A 14,874-nucleotide genomic window follows, 5' to 3' on the forward strand; every position below is an offset into this window, starting at 1 on the left:
ATTTTTATCCCCAGGGGTACAGGTCTGTGAATCACCAGGTTTACACACTTCACAGCACTCACCAAAGCACATACCCTCCCCAATGTCCATAATCCCACCCCCTCTACCAAATCTTTTATCAGAAGAAGTAATCTAAGAGATAGATAGATCATATTTCCTCTGCTTTCTCTCCTGGGCAAACAAGATGAGGGAGTAAAGGGAAGATAACTCAAAACTACAGTGCAAGCTCTCAAGTATATAACACAACATCCTGAAGTGAACAAAATATTATCTAAAAGTGGTTAGTTAATAGTTACCTGTAGATATTTGTTGGGTACTCAAGCACATTGAAATTCAACAAGCCATCTGTTTTTGAAGACTTTATCCTGTACATATATTTGGAATGAGACCTTTACTTATTTCATAACTAGAGGACAGACAGTGGTAAGTGGTATTCTACTAATGCTACACTACTAATTCTACTAATATAAAAGAAGCAATAAGACTCCTTTGTGCACAATCTACTGTTATTTACTATTTATTCTATGGAGAAAATAAAAACCAAAGAGCTTATTGTTTCCTCTAAATGACCTAACAGGGGGTGGGAAGAGTTCCAAGCAGGAGATGGTTCTTTACATACCAGAATTGTGTCTATGATTCCATTTGTGCTATCCCAAACATCCCTAAAATATTTTGCTTGAGAAAGTTTGATTTACCAACAATTATGCAACCCAAGGGTCTGTGATAGGCAGTACTGTTAAAAACTAAAAAAATCCGATTCTGAAGTTCTTAACTGAGGACTGGAGCCAGTCAAGTTGACGCATGAAAGTGACATTCACATCACTTCTAGTTATTTGTTTTTAATTGACTGCTCTAATTATCACAAGAAAAAGTATGTATGAAAAGAAGTGGAGTTAAGAGAAATTAATATTGCATTTTTCTAAATTAATATTCTAACTTGAATTGATCAAATATAGGAAAATTTACTACCATCAGCAAAGTAAGAGTATGATATTAATTGCATTTGATACTGATAAGCATCTGTGAACTAACATCTGTGACTTGTTCTTGTCAACAAGGAACAACACTGAACTTTAAAAAAAAAAAAAACAACACATTCTCACATTCTGATCAGTGCATGTTGTTGAATATTTAACTTAAAAAAAGAACATGAGGTTGGTGATTTGTCAAGTTTAACTAATCATTACCACATTTTATGCCTTCCTTATCATCAAAGATACAATATAGCATGAAGGCACATCCAATATTTATGTAGTAAGGCATAAATAAAGTTAAAATTACCAATAAAATAAAAATCACTGATGGAGCCATTAAGAATGACACAAAAACTAAACTGTTTTCAAAAACTGAAGTCTTACCATTATTCGGATCACATACAATGCTGCCTCGATTCTCTTTCCATGACAGCAGGTAGCCAAGGCTGGTGAGATCTTCAGACTCGATATAACTGTTAACCCTCTGCATGATCTGATGAGCTTTTGCTATTCCATAATGCACTTTCGTTTCATCCATTTGACTCAAGTTTGTAAGCTCTGCTGTTGTGTTGAAAGCTTGCTGAAAGTATTGTGAAGCTTTCTTGTAGTATCCCTAAAAATGTAAGAGAAATCATTTCTTTCTTAGTTTTTTATTCTATCTTTCCACATATCTGCTCACCTTGTATGTACCAGACTTACCTTTCAACAGTTACAGCATTCATCTTTTAGAAGAAAGAGATGGCAGGCAGGGACGCTATGAGAATAAGGTTCTTTTAAAAAGTTGTGATTACTAACCATACAATACTAAGCTAGGATACTAAAAGAGCTTTATCTATCAAGTTGAACTATATGAAACGTAAGCTTTTTTGGATTAAAAATGATCAAATGTTAGCATTTTCAGATCGTAAAACCTGGTACATGGTAGCAAAAAAGTCTGGGTCTTTTTAGAGTGGTCCAATTCACATTAATTTGGATGTATTTTTCCTACTTGTAGCACTGGATTTACCTCATAAAGCATTTTTAACCAGTTGTTTTTAGTCACAGCAAGAGATCATTTTCAGCCAATCTGTTTCAGATTTACGGCGCCACTGAATATTGATGTATTTATCTGCTGATTTGGTTATTGCTCTTGTTTTCCCCATGTGCTTATGTCATTCTTGACTAAGAACATCGGAGGTAATCAAGATTCCTGAAAAATAATGATCCTGATGGCACTAGCACAACTCATTTAAATGTTCATCTCTTTAAGTTTTTTGCAACATCTCACTGAAAAAATTCAAGCCAGTTTTCTGTTTTTTAGATTTTGTGGGCTTTTTTTGATTATACTCTCCTACCCTCCTATAAGCTATTGCCCACGATAGTTTTCAAAGTGTCAGGGCCAGTGCTAAGTACTCCCTATATTATGTCACTAACTTTCATAAGTCATCCTGTGAGAAAATACTATTCTTATTCTACAAATAATGAAATTGAGCCTCAGGAAAGAGGCTCCCTTCTGCCAACCTCCAAATTTTCTAAAGATCCTCATGAAAACATTTTCCTCAATGGAGGATATCATTTTTAGGATTGAGTCTACACTTTTAAGATGCTAGGGAGCGACGTTTCCTCTCTTCACTGACTTGTAAATCTCCTTTCCTCTCCCCTCCCCCTCCCTCCTCTCCTTCCTTCCCCTCTTGCTCGTACACACAAAACACACATGCACACACTTTTGAGAAGAGAGAGAATATTATGAGAGAATATTTTATTATAAGTTTTCAAATTATTTTCTCACAACATTTTATGAAGGAGGTGGTAATACAAACACCATTGAAACACCCTATACCATATCCCAGTACAGGCAAGATGCATACTCAACTCTATACAACTCTGTGTAGTCATGGTGTTCAGACAGCAAACTGATTGGATACAAAAGTTGCTGGAAGATGAGGAGGGGAGAAATAGGGCTCGTGTGACAGTTATGTTACATACATAAGCAGTTTAATACTACATTATAGACCCTCAGGATGGTTTAGTGAACTCTGTACTCAAATGGTTCATTCCAATTAAACTTACTAATTTAAACACAAAAAATTGCTCTATATTTTATCAATAATAATTTTTGTTTGTTGAGATGACAATTCTTTCTTTTATTTCAAAATGTAAAGCACAGAACTTATATGAGGACATGGTTACTTAATTAGAAAAAATAAAATGTATCAAAGACATTTATATGGTAAGTATATTATATGATTGAGGAACAATGCAAATATTGAAGATGGAAATAAAACTAGTTAATATTTTGGATTGTTCTGCTAAACATCAAAGATATAGGACAAAATAAATGAACATATGTGATTAGACCTCACATTTCTATTTTTAAAAACAGAGAAGTATAAATAATTATTTCTATATAATTAGAATATATTTCTATATAACTAGAACTATTGTTCTAATTATATTTCTGAGCTTATATTTTATTATTATATTATTCTATATATATTATATATATTATTATATTATTCTGAGCTTATTATATTCTTAAACTATTTTTTGTCTTAGATGAAAGTCTTAATTAGGAAATTAGGGGCCATAAATAAATGGACATACATTTAAATTTCAAGAATTACTCTATATATTATTATGTTAAAATGAACTTACTCATTTATTAGGCAACTACTATGTACGAAGCTCCATGACAAGCAGTGGGGATTCAGCAGTTAACAGAATTTACTATGCCTAAATTTTATATTAGATCCTCTCTAAGAAGTGTTTTTTCCCCCTAAAATAGGAGCATTATAATTATTCATAACTATTTAATTATAATTACATATAATTATTCTTCCTGCAAATTGAGCTTAGTATTCAATTGTTAGATACAGACACAACTACCATAAAACTGGAATCAATCTAAATTTCTCTAGTTTAAAACACTATTAAGGAAATACATTAATTCTTCTAAGATGCAAGGATTTTTATACATACCATTTTGGAATGAGATTTCATTACTGTGTATTGTATTTTTAGATTTTTAATTCTTAAAGAGCTTAATATCTAAATTTAATCTCTTCTCCAAAGGTTCTGTCCAATGTTCTACAGTTCGATTCTGCTATCAGTTAATCCCTATCCTATTATAAAATTCAGAAGATTCTAATAATTAATCTTGGTAATCTTAAATATGAATTTGAGAATATATAAGTAATTGAGAATATATAAGTGAATTAATCACTTCACGATTGCCTCTTACTGGAAAAGAGAACTTTGCTTAGTGTTATAAATATCACTGGTAAGCATTTAAGGGACAATTCAGGACAGGATCTTGATGACATCGTAGACCTTAAAACAAAGCTTGCATTATTACACTATAATATAGAATTTTCATGTATTTTTCTGATTCTTACCAGATACTTCTCAGTGTGTCTGTCACTCTATACAATGAGCAAGCTCAAAAATAAAAGAACATTTCCTAGTACTAAGAAAAAGCCATTTTTTACACATTGTTTTTACTGTTTTAGTCTGGAACTATTACTTTTTTATTTGTGTGTGTAATTTTTTTAAGATTTTATTTATTTCTTTGAGAGAGAGAATTGAGAATGAGCAGGGGAAAAGGACAGAGGGAGACAGAGAAAGAGACTCATTGCTGAGTGGGAGCCTGACAAGGAGTCTGTATCTACTTTTTTTTCCCTAAAGCATTCTCATTTCGCTACTTTATATTAATTCTATATTTTCATCAAGAGATCACATCAGGAAGGTGGAATGGGTGGTCCATCTTCTATGATTATATAGTAAAAGGTAAACTAATTAGAATAAATGATCTCTTAAAGATGTGCTAATGTTAATTATAACACTATAATAACTAAAGAAAACAGTTAATTCTAATATTTTTTTCCAAATACAGTCTTATAGTTGTGGTCTTATAATAACATTATTTCTTAGAAGTAACTATAAGGAATACAATTAGAATACATTGCATGAATAATATTAAGCAAGAAAAGAGATGATGAGGAAGACTGACCAGTACCAGGAGTATTAGATTTGCTTTTAAAGATTCAGTACAAGTTTTCAGAATCATTGTACAAAAATGAAATAGAAGTTTGGAATTCCTAAAGTGAGAGATTCTTACTCTCCTGAGGTAGAAAACTGGTTACAAATTTATTGATTCAAAATAAAAAAAATATGATTGATTCACATATTTTTGCTCACCACCTCTGTGCCAACTTCTCATTTAGGATCTGGAACAAAATAATAAACAAGGTAGATATGGTCCCTATTCTCATTAAGCTATTCTAGCCAAATTAAACAACACTAAGAAGATATCATAAACAAGAAAACTAGGAGATGAGTGCTATGCGAAGTATTAATGTAATGTTAAAGAGTACCCAGTGGCTACTTTTTTTCTTCTTCATATAATTTTTATTTTGGCATGTAGCTTTCAGGACTTCAATGAACAGAAACAGGGAATATGGAGATTTCAGATATTTTGGTTAAGTGGAGGAAGAGGTTTTATTTTTTCAACAAAACAGATTGAATTTTTTGGCTTTTCTCTCAAATGCCTAGAAAGCCCCACAGAATATAGTGGATTAGATTTCATCATTTTAGATTAGAAAATGTGTTCGAGCACTCAAATTACAGAAATGGTAGCTGTGATTAAACAGTTTTCCTTATGAATAACAATAATGCCATCTTATATTACAAAATATAACTACCTTTCCAAAGCACCTTCATATGCTTTTTAAAACTGAGGTCTAATTGACATTATGTGACAATTATATTGTGATATATAATATATAATGTATTGATGATATATGACATTATATTAGTTTGGGGTATATAACATTATGATTAATGTTTGTATATATTACTAAATGATCACCACAGTAAGTTTAGTTAACATCACCTCACATAGTTACGAATTTTTTTGTGATGAGAACTTTTAAGAGCTACTCTTGGCAAATTTCAAAAGTACAATACAGTATTATTAACTGTAATTACCATGCTGTACATTACATTCCCAAGACTTGCTTTTTTTAGAACTGGAAGTTTGTACCTTTGAACTACCTTCCCCCATGTGGCTACTTTTAGTCAGTTGCCAAGGGAAGGCCTCTCTGAAGGTGTGGCATCTAACTGACATATGATGACAATAATTCAGGGATATGAAGCTCAGATTGGAAAGCATTCCATACAGGGTATTCCAGCTAGGGCAAATGTCCTAAGGCAGCAACAAGCTCCGCATATTTGAGGAACTTCAAAAGTCCATTTGGCTGTGGTGGTGTCGATAAGAAGAGTGGGAAGAAATAAAGTCAGACATGGGGTGAGTTGGTGTACATCTCACTTAGACTATTTCAGGTTCCCAGAAGAATGGGAAGTAATGGAAGTAATGGAAGTAGAGAAATAACACAATTTGATTTACATTTAAAAGGACTACTTGGGCATCTGTGTGGAGACTGGATTATATGGGTAAGAAATGGGGAATGGGCTTGAACTTCCTGCAGTAGGGCAGGTGAGAAAACAGTGTCACAAACTGATGGGATGATCGTAGAAGATACAGAGAAGGAGGCGCATCTTCGATATGTTTTGGTGGCATAAAGGTCAGGGTTTGCTTCTGGATTAGATACGGAGCAGGAAGGAGAAAAGAATCAAAGAATACCCAGATTTTTGGTTTGAGCAGCTGGGCTACTGGATAATGACGCCATTTATTCAGATGGAGAAGATTGGGAGGAAGGAATCCTGTTAAATTTAAGATGTCTAAAGCTAGATTTACAAGCATGGAGTCCCAAGGAGAGATCAGAGCTGGAGATACAAATTTGGAAGTCTTCAGCATATCTAAGGCCAGGGGCCTAGATGAGGTCAGATAGGGGGAGCTCATAGATTGAGAGGTTTGCCTAGAAAATACCTTGGTCATAGTCTATCATAGTTGAACATGAAGTTAATAGGGGGATAGGATTTAAGGGAAAATGATGAGTCCATTTCTAACAGGTTATATTTGAAGTCTAAGTGAAGATGTTGGGCAGGCGGTGGGATAGGAGTCTGAAGTTGCAGGGAGTGAGCTTGAGTGTGCTAAGAGGCTAAGTGCTTTTGTATACCCAACATATGCCAGGCATTTGACTAGGCACCACGTACATATTTATAAATTCCTAATCCTTATACAGTTTTTCACGGTATCTTGTTATTGATGCTTGAAACATGAAGAAACTGAGGATCAAAGAATTCATGTGCCCAAGGTCACAGTTAATAAGTAGCTGAGTGCAGATTCAAGGGGAAGGGGGCAAAAATTAGTGAGGCTCCTCTTTGTCCTGCAAGTTTCCTTCATGAAAAAGCATAATAGATAGGATGTGATGCAAACCGCTTATAAGATTGTTCAGGTGTATAACTTGAATAAAGGGATCTAATATCATTAGGACATATCCATAAGCAGCTGAAATAAGAGACATGAAATAATTCCTTGTCAGTATTTTCCTAGGAAATGACTTTGTAGAACTAGAAGGAAATTCAGGATGTCATCAAAGCTATCTCCCTGTTTCAAAAGAATAAGAAGGAAAAATAACTACATTAGATTCTAATAAACTCACTTTGTCATATGTTTTCAAATCATACTCTTGGGAATGATTTAACAACTCAGTCAGCCTGAGAAGTAATTGGTGGACTTTTGACTTGAGGAAGTACTCACAAAGAATCACAGTAATGCACAAAAACTGAATGCAACATTAGCACTTTTAATAACAAATTGAGTTTTGTTTTGAAGTCTGTAATGTCATAAAATTGTTATAGTATTGTATACTTAAGGGGCACCTGGGTGGTTCAGTCAATTAAGCATCTGACTCTTGACTTTGGCTCAGGTCATGATCTCAGGCTCGTTAGACTAAGCCCTGCATCAAGCTTTTTACTGGGCGTGGAGCCTGCTTGAGATTCTCTCTCTCTTTTTCCTTCTGCCCCTTTCCCTGTCATACTCTCTCTCAAAGAAAAACCAAAAACAAACCAAAAACAAAAACAGAAAACAAAACAAAGCAAAACTATTAAAAATCACTACCCTATTTATCCGTGACCATTTATTACATTAAAATATAAAGAGTCACTAAGATGTATGAATGAATTTGTATATTTGAAGGCAAGTATATTTGAAGATAGCATGAATACCTGAAATTCTCCAAATTTTATATTAGAATTGGGACATACTAGTAAAAAATTAACTTTTGGTAATTGTCATAGCCTTTGGATAGTATTCATGTCTCCAGCCTTTAAAATATTAGACTCTTCTTTAAGATTTAAGAGCCAAAGAATAAAATACAGACTGATGGGATACAAACTCTTAAAAAATGCAAATATAGGGGCACCTGGGTGGCTCAGTTGGTTAAGCAGCTGCCTTCGGCTCAGGTCATGATCCCGGCGTCCTGGGATCGAGTCCCACATCGGGCTCCTTGCTCCGCGGGGAGCCTGCTTCTCCCTCTGACTCTGCCTGCCACTCTGTCTGCCTGTGCTCACTCTCGCTCTCTCTCTCTCTCTCTCTCTGACAAAACAAATAAAATCTTTAAAAAAAATGCAAATATAAAAATGACCCCTCAGAAGGGATTATCCTTTTTTTTTTTCCTTATGCTTTCTGTAACTAGGAGAATATAGGCTGATACTTAATGTTTGTGGTACACTAACACACGAGTTCTGGGCATTGTTTGGTGGAGGGTAAGGCAATTTGTGTTTTTGGCACTTCTGTTTTGAAGAACAATCCTTTTAAAAAGTAAGAATATGAATTACCTAGGAATGCCAATTCTGCTACTACAGGATAAGCTCCTCCTTAGACTGCCAGTCTCACAAGACCACGAGCCTTGTCTGTGTTTCAGCATGGCATCCCAAAAAGGAAAACAAGAGCATAAACAAGATCCAGGAGTCACCGGAGTAGAGTTGTACCATAGAGATGGGGCAGCAGAAGGGGCTCACCGTGGAGAGAGGGACCTGGGGTGACAGGTGCGGGAGGCACAAAGAAAGAGGGGAAACAAAGTGGGCAGGAACATAGGGAGAGGAACACTGAGATCAGAAGGACCAGAAAGACAGGGGAGGAGAGAAGGAGGAGAGTGACAGTCAAGAGCAAAAGGGGGTTTAATGATCCTGGGTAATAGCAGAGAGGAAGCACATGAGCCAGAGAAAGTGAGAGAGGAGGTGTAATAAGAAATCAGATACCCTGTTTAAAAGCACGTTTCCCATAGCAGGAACTATGGTAGTTTCATTCATTCGGATTAATTTAAAACAGTTTCCTTGGGGGGGGGGCGGGAAGGAAGCCTATGCTGAGTGAAATAAGTCAGGCAGAGAGAGTCTGTTATCATATGGGTTCACGTACTTGTGGAGCATAAGGAATAACACAGAGGACACTGGGAGGAGAGGGGAAGTGAGTTCGGGGAAATTGGAGGGGGAGACGAACCATGAGAGACTGTGGACTCTGAGAAACAAACTGAGGTGTTTGGAGGGTAGGGGTGTGGGGGTATGGTTAGCCTGGTGATGGGTATTATGGAAGGCACATATTGCATGGAGCACTGGGCGTGGTGCCTAAACAATGAATTCTGGAACACCGAAAAAAATAAAATAAAAATTTTAAAAAGACTAAATAATTCTGAAATCATCAAAAAGTCAATTATCTGCCAAATAAAAGACTGTAGTGATTAAGAGCATGGGTTTGAATACCACTGCCACCTAGAAATGTGGAGGCCTGGGATAGGTTACTTAAACCCTCTGAGCCTCAGGGAAAAGGGGGATTGTATGATACCCCACAAAGGTGTGCCAAATAATACGGCTTATCTAGCTGGGACTTGCTTCCCCTGCCAGGTGCTATTCTCTAACTGCTCTACATTCATTAACTCAATACTCACTATAACCTTTTAAGGGGAGAAAATTGAGGCACCTAGAAGGTAAGTTGTCCAGGCTACAGATCTTATTACAAGTGAAAGAAGTAGGCTTTTCACCTACTAAACCTGAGTCTAGTCTCAGAATTAGTCCCTTTAATCAATACGTATACAACGTCTCATTAAAGACTAAGATAAGATATAGAAACAGTTTAAGAATGAAACTGCCCTCAAGAATGATAGATCCTACCATTATCAAAACAGCAATTATAACTAGAGAAAAAAAGCCTCTTTTATACTGTTTGTTAAAGAACCATCTGGGTAATAAGAGCTAAACTCAGGAAAAATCAATCAAAAGATCAATGTGTTATGACCAATTCATTTCACTAGTAATGGTCTCTTGAATAAGAGATGCTTTTATTTTAGACCTTCTCTTCTTTCTCTTTTCTTTTACATAACCAGTCTGATGTTAGAATTCCATATTTCCTTCAGAATTACTCTTGGGATTGTCCTTTCTTCTCCTGAAGAACCTAGCAGACCCATCACTGCTGAATTAATAAAACGAGAATTTGAAGCAAGGGAGATGAATGTTAGTGTCAGCAGATAAGAGCCAACCATTATAATGATAGTCTTTGAATTGAAATGTTTTAATCGCTCTTCAAATCCAAAACCACTTAGAATCTTCACTGGCTGTGAAGACATGAATTAGTTTTAGCAGCTTGTGGTGACTGTGCCCAAGATGGCACTCAGGTCCTGGTAAAAGGGGAAGTAACTACCCTGTGCATTAACCAAACCCGGCGGTCCTGGGGTCATTCTGCATAACATATCATGGGAAGGTGAGAGTCAGATGGGAATAGAATGTTAAAACTCTGAGAATTTCTCCCTATAAGAATGAAACGCATATACTCACTTTTTCATTGTAGATATCCCCAAGCATTGTACTTGCTTTCACAACATCTAGTCTTTGGAAATTGTTTCCTGCAATTTTCACAACTTTTTTCAAGTATTTAATTGCTTCTATCATCTCTCCTTGGCTGGAAAAAATAAAATGAGAAATTATTGGAGTATCATCTCATTTAATGTCACCATAAAGAGGAGAGATTTTGTGTCTTTGCTTTAGAAAGTGCAAAATGGTTCAGGATAATGAAATGTGAAAGGAAAATTTTAAAAAACAGGTGGCTTTTCTTTGTTGGAGCATACATTGAGTTAAACTTAAACCTTCAGACCCTCTTGTATGGCTGGTGGGATTGTAAAATGGTGCACATGCTTTGGAAAACAACTTGTCAGATCCTCAAAATTTCTGATATACAGTTACCATATGACCCAGCAATTCCACTCCTATATATATATCTCCAAGAGAAATAAAAATATTATGTCCATACAAAACTTGCACACAAATGTTCACAGCAACAGTATTCATAGCAGCCAAAAAGTGGAAACAAATCCAATGTTGATCAAATGAAAGAATGAGCACAATGTGGTCTATCCATACAATGGAACAATATTCTGCTAAAACAGAATGACGTTTAGTGATACATGCCACAATATGGATAAACCTTCAAAACATGTTAAATGAAAGAAGCCAGTCACAAAAAAACACATATGTTATGATTCCATTCACATAAAGTGTCCAGAATATGCAGATCCATAGAAACAGAAAGTATAGTGGTTACCAAAGGCTGGAGAGAACAGTGAATGAAGAACAGCTGCTAAGAAGTATGGGGTTTCTTTTTGGAGTGACAAATATGATTCGACTTAAATTGTGGTGATGGTGGTACAACTCTGAATATAACTAAAAACTACTGAATTGTAGACTTCAAAATGGTGAATATATGGTATATGAATTCTATCTCAATGAAGCTGTCATTTTTAAAACCTCTGAAAAGGCTTTACCACACTTTGCAAATGAAGATAGTCCTTTGTGAGGAGGCACAAATACGATGATGATTGTTCTAGAGCTACGGTATGACCCTGCACTTGCACTACTGGGTATTTACCCCAAAGATACAGATGCAGTGAAAAGAAGGGCCATCAGTATCCCAATGTTCATAGAGGCAAGGAAAGCATCGTTTTAAATATTTCTATAAATTATATTCATTTGAATTCATTTGAATTCTGCTGTCATTTTATAAATCTGAGTCCCAAATACTCATCAGTTTTTCATGATCTGAATGTCACTTCAAGTATATACAAATCTTAGTTTTATAAGAGCAAGAGCTAAAGAGAAAGGGGATGGGGGAGTAGAAAGACTAAAAATCTCTCCAAAGGACATAATTATTTGAAATGTGAAAGCAAGTCTAAGGAGACATCAGTTATAGTGATGTCCTATGTGAAGAATGCTTAGGGACCCACAGAGAGAGGCACACTCTCATAAGGGCAAATGAGATTAAGAACCAAGAAAAAATATTTGTGCAACCAAAGAGACAGTAATTTTGAAAACAGCTATATTTAAGGTATAATAATACTGTGACTGATTTTGTACAGGAGGCTGAAACCAAAGTCCAGCTCAAGGGATATCTGGCTGCTGATTCAGGGACATGCCATAAACAAAATTCAGTACACCTGCTGACTCTCTGGATTTTATTTTTTTTCCCAATTCCTAACAGAATGGTGAATGTAAGATTATATGAAATTCTATTGTTAAATCATACCAGAACCACTGAAAATTTGTATTAATGTGACAAACTGTGATAAAGGAGAAACTCTTATTTCTCCATGTCTCTGAACCCCTAGAATTTCCCTTTGTTTTCAGAGGCCAGCAGTTCCCAGTGAATACCTATGCCATGACTCAGTAATTCCCAGGGTGAAATTCTGAAATGCAGAGGTCATTTTGCAATTGAGCTGCTCCTCACATGGGCATTTCTCACTTTAAACTGCAAAGACTTACTCAGAGGAGCTCCGGATATAGGGTAACAAATGTGGCATATACAGAAGCTTTGCTACAAACCTTTCCCCATGTTTTAATATTTCTGAAATCAGGATGACTTACAACAGGTAGGCATCTTATAATCATTGTCAGGTGGGGAACAGTCAGGTCATAGCTGTTGCTGTAGAAATGGATTAAGTTTATAGTCCTGGACATGAAGCAACAGTTGCAATGCCTTGATACTTCTGTTAACAACTATTTAAAGATAATTTCAGAAAGGGATAGGAGGACTGGTTGTTTTCTAAAAACCTTTCTGAAATCTTCTGGAAGTTAAGAAAATGCCAACTTCAAAATGGGTAAGCTGAATGTCCATGACTTGGAAAAAAATACTGGAGATGATACTGGAGCACTATTTTAAGAAAGACTGTAGTACCAATGTTCTTGGTAACACACAAAAAAAGTTTGGGGAAAAATAATGATAATTCTGATTTAAAAGTGATTCAGAAGAATTGGACTTGGAATGCAAATATGTTTGAGGTGTATAATTGGTTTGTATTTTTTTATGTGAATGCTTAAGAGTAATGAAAATATGTGTGTAAATGAGCCTAAAATAGCTCTTTTATTAAGTAGAAAAACAAAATTCTAATCAATAAAAGTTATTATGTTATAGTTTAGTTAGAATTTTGGGGAGGTATTATGTAAGGTACATTGTCCAGTAGAAATACTCTTAGATTCAATGAAATCTAAAAATAAAGTTACTTTTTCAGTATAATGGACTTCTTCAGTATAATAGGTAGTTCATAAGCTAGTAAATTTTTGATTAAAATCTTCTGAGAAGTTTAAAATTCACATTGAATTTCTATATACATGATATGTAACTAGAACATTATGAGCACAAACAACTCTAAAACTGGTTTAATTACTTAATATTTATAGTAAATCTCTACCTGTATTTATCCATTTTATTTAATTTTATGCAAAAACAAAAACATCTAAATTTTTGTCCTTGTGTTTATGTCATATGTATATAATCATAAAGCAATCATATATTCAACAGCATTGTTTATATAGTGGGCATCAAAATATCAACATTTCTAACCTTAAAAATTTACTTACAAAATGGCATTCCTTTACTTGGCTGCAGTGAAAATGGCAAAATTTAATATTCACCTAAAATTTCTGAGCAAACAGAACTCAATAGAATAATTTTTTTGCCAAATGTCTATAATAGGTGACTGATGAACTATATTATTATCACATGCAATAAACAGTTGAGAAAGCACTTCTCGAAAAAGTAATATAAATAGTAATATTTGATTTTCAGTAGCAAGAATTTATTTTTATTTAAATTCAGTTAGCCAACATATAGTACATCATTAGTTTCAGATGTAGAGTTCAATAATGCATCAGTTGCATATAACACCCGGTGATCATCATCACTTCATTGCCCTCCTTAATGCCCATTGCCCAATTACCCATTCCCCTACCCACCCCCACTCCAGTAATTCTCCATTTGTTTCTTATAGTTAAGAATCTCTAGTGGTTTTTCTCCTTCTCTCATGACTCCCCTATGATCCTCTGGGCTGTTTCTTATATTCCACATATGAATGAAACCATATGATAGTTGTCTTTCTCTGACTAACTTATTTCACCCAGCATAATACCCTCCAGTTCCATCCACATCAATGTAAATGGTAAGTAGTCATCCTTTCTGGTGGCTGTAGTAATATATATATACTACACCTTCCTCATCCATTCATCTGAGGATGGAATCTTGGCTTTTCCCACTATTTGGCTATTGTGGACTTTGCTGCTATAAACACTGGGGTGCAGGTGTCCCTTCAGATCAATACATTTGTACCTTTGGGATAAATACCTAGTAGTGCAATTACTGAGTCCTAGGGTAACTCTACTGAGTCCAAGGGTAACTTCTTGAAGAACCTCCATACTGTTTTCCAGAGTGGCTATACCAGCTTGCATTCCCACCAACAGTGGTAAGAGGGTTTCCCTTTCTCAGTGGCAAGAGTTTAAGACCTTTTATTACATCAAAAATGGTCAGTATATGGAATAAATGTATGCAAAAATATTTTAATAAGTATAGAATATTCATAAAATAATCCCACGAATGGGCTGAGTGTGTCAGAATCACTAGTGGGTAAATTAAAAATTATTTGGCTGTTGAACAAAATTAACTAGCATTACTAGGAAATTATGTGTACAACCAAGGTGAAGAGTT

General features: G+C 35.1%; 1 protein-coding gene across 6 annotated transcripts in view; it reads right to left on the bottom strand.

The window, feature by feature from the left end:
* The window catches only part of TTC29 (tetratricopeptide repeat domain 29), a 236,286-nt gene that overhangs the window by 76,338 nt on the left and 145,074 nt on the right, over positions 1-14,874 (bottom strand). For all 6 annotated transcript variants that reach the window (XM_032332464.1, XM_032332460.1, XM_032332461.1 and 3 more), the window contains 2 exons: positions 10,683-10,806; positions 1,359-1,587 (listed from right to left, as the gene is read on the bottom strand). In XM_032332464.1, the coding sequence (XP_032188355.1) occupies positions 1,359-1,587; positions 10,683-10,806 (353 nt within the window). The remainder of the gene's footprint in view (positions 1-1,358; positions 1,588-10,682; positions 10,807-14,874) is intronic.

Source organism: Mustela erminea, chromosome 2, assembly GCF_009829155.1.
Source record: "Mustela erminea isolate mMusErm1 chromosome 2, mMusErm1.Pri, whole genome shotgun sequence".
Classification (NCBI taxonomy): domain Eukaryota; kingdom Metazoa; phylum Chordata; class Mammalia; order Carnivora; family Mustelidae; genus Mustela; species Mustela erminea.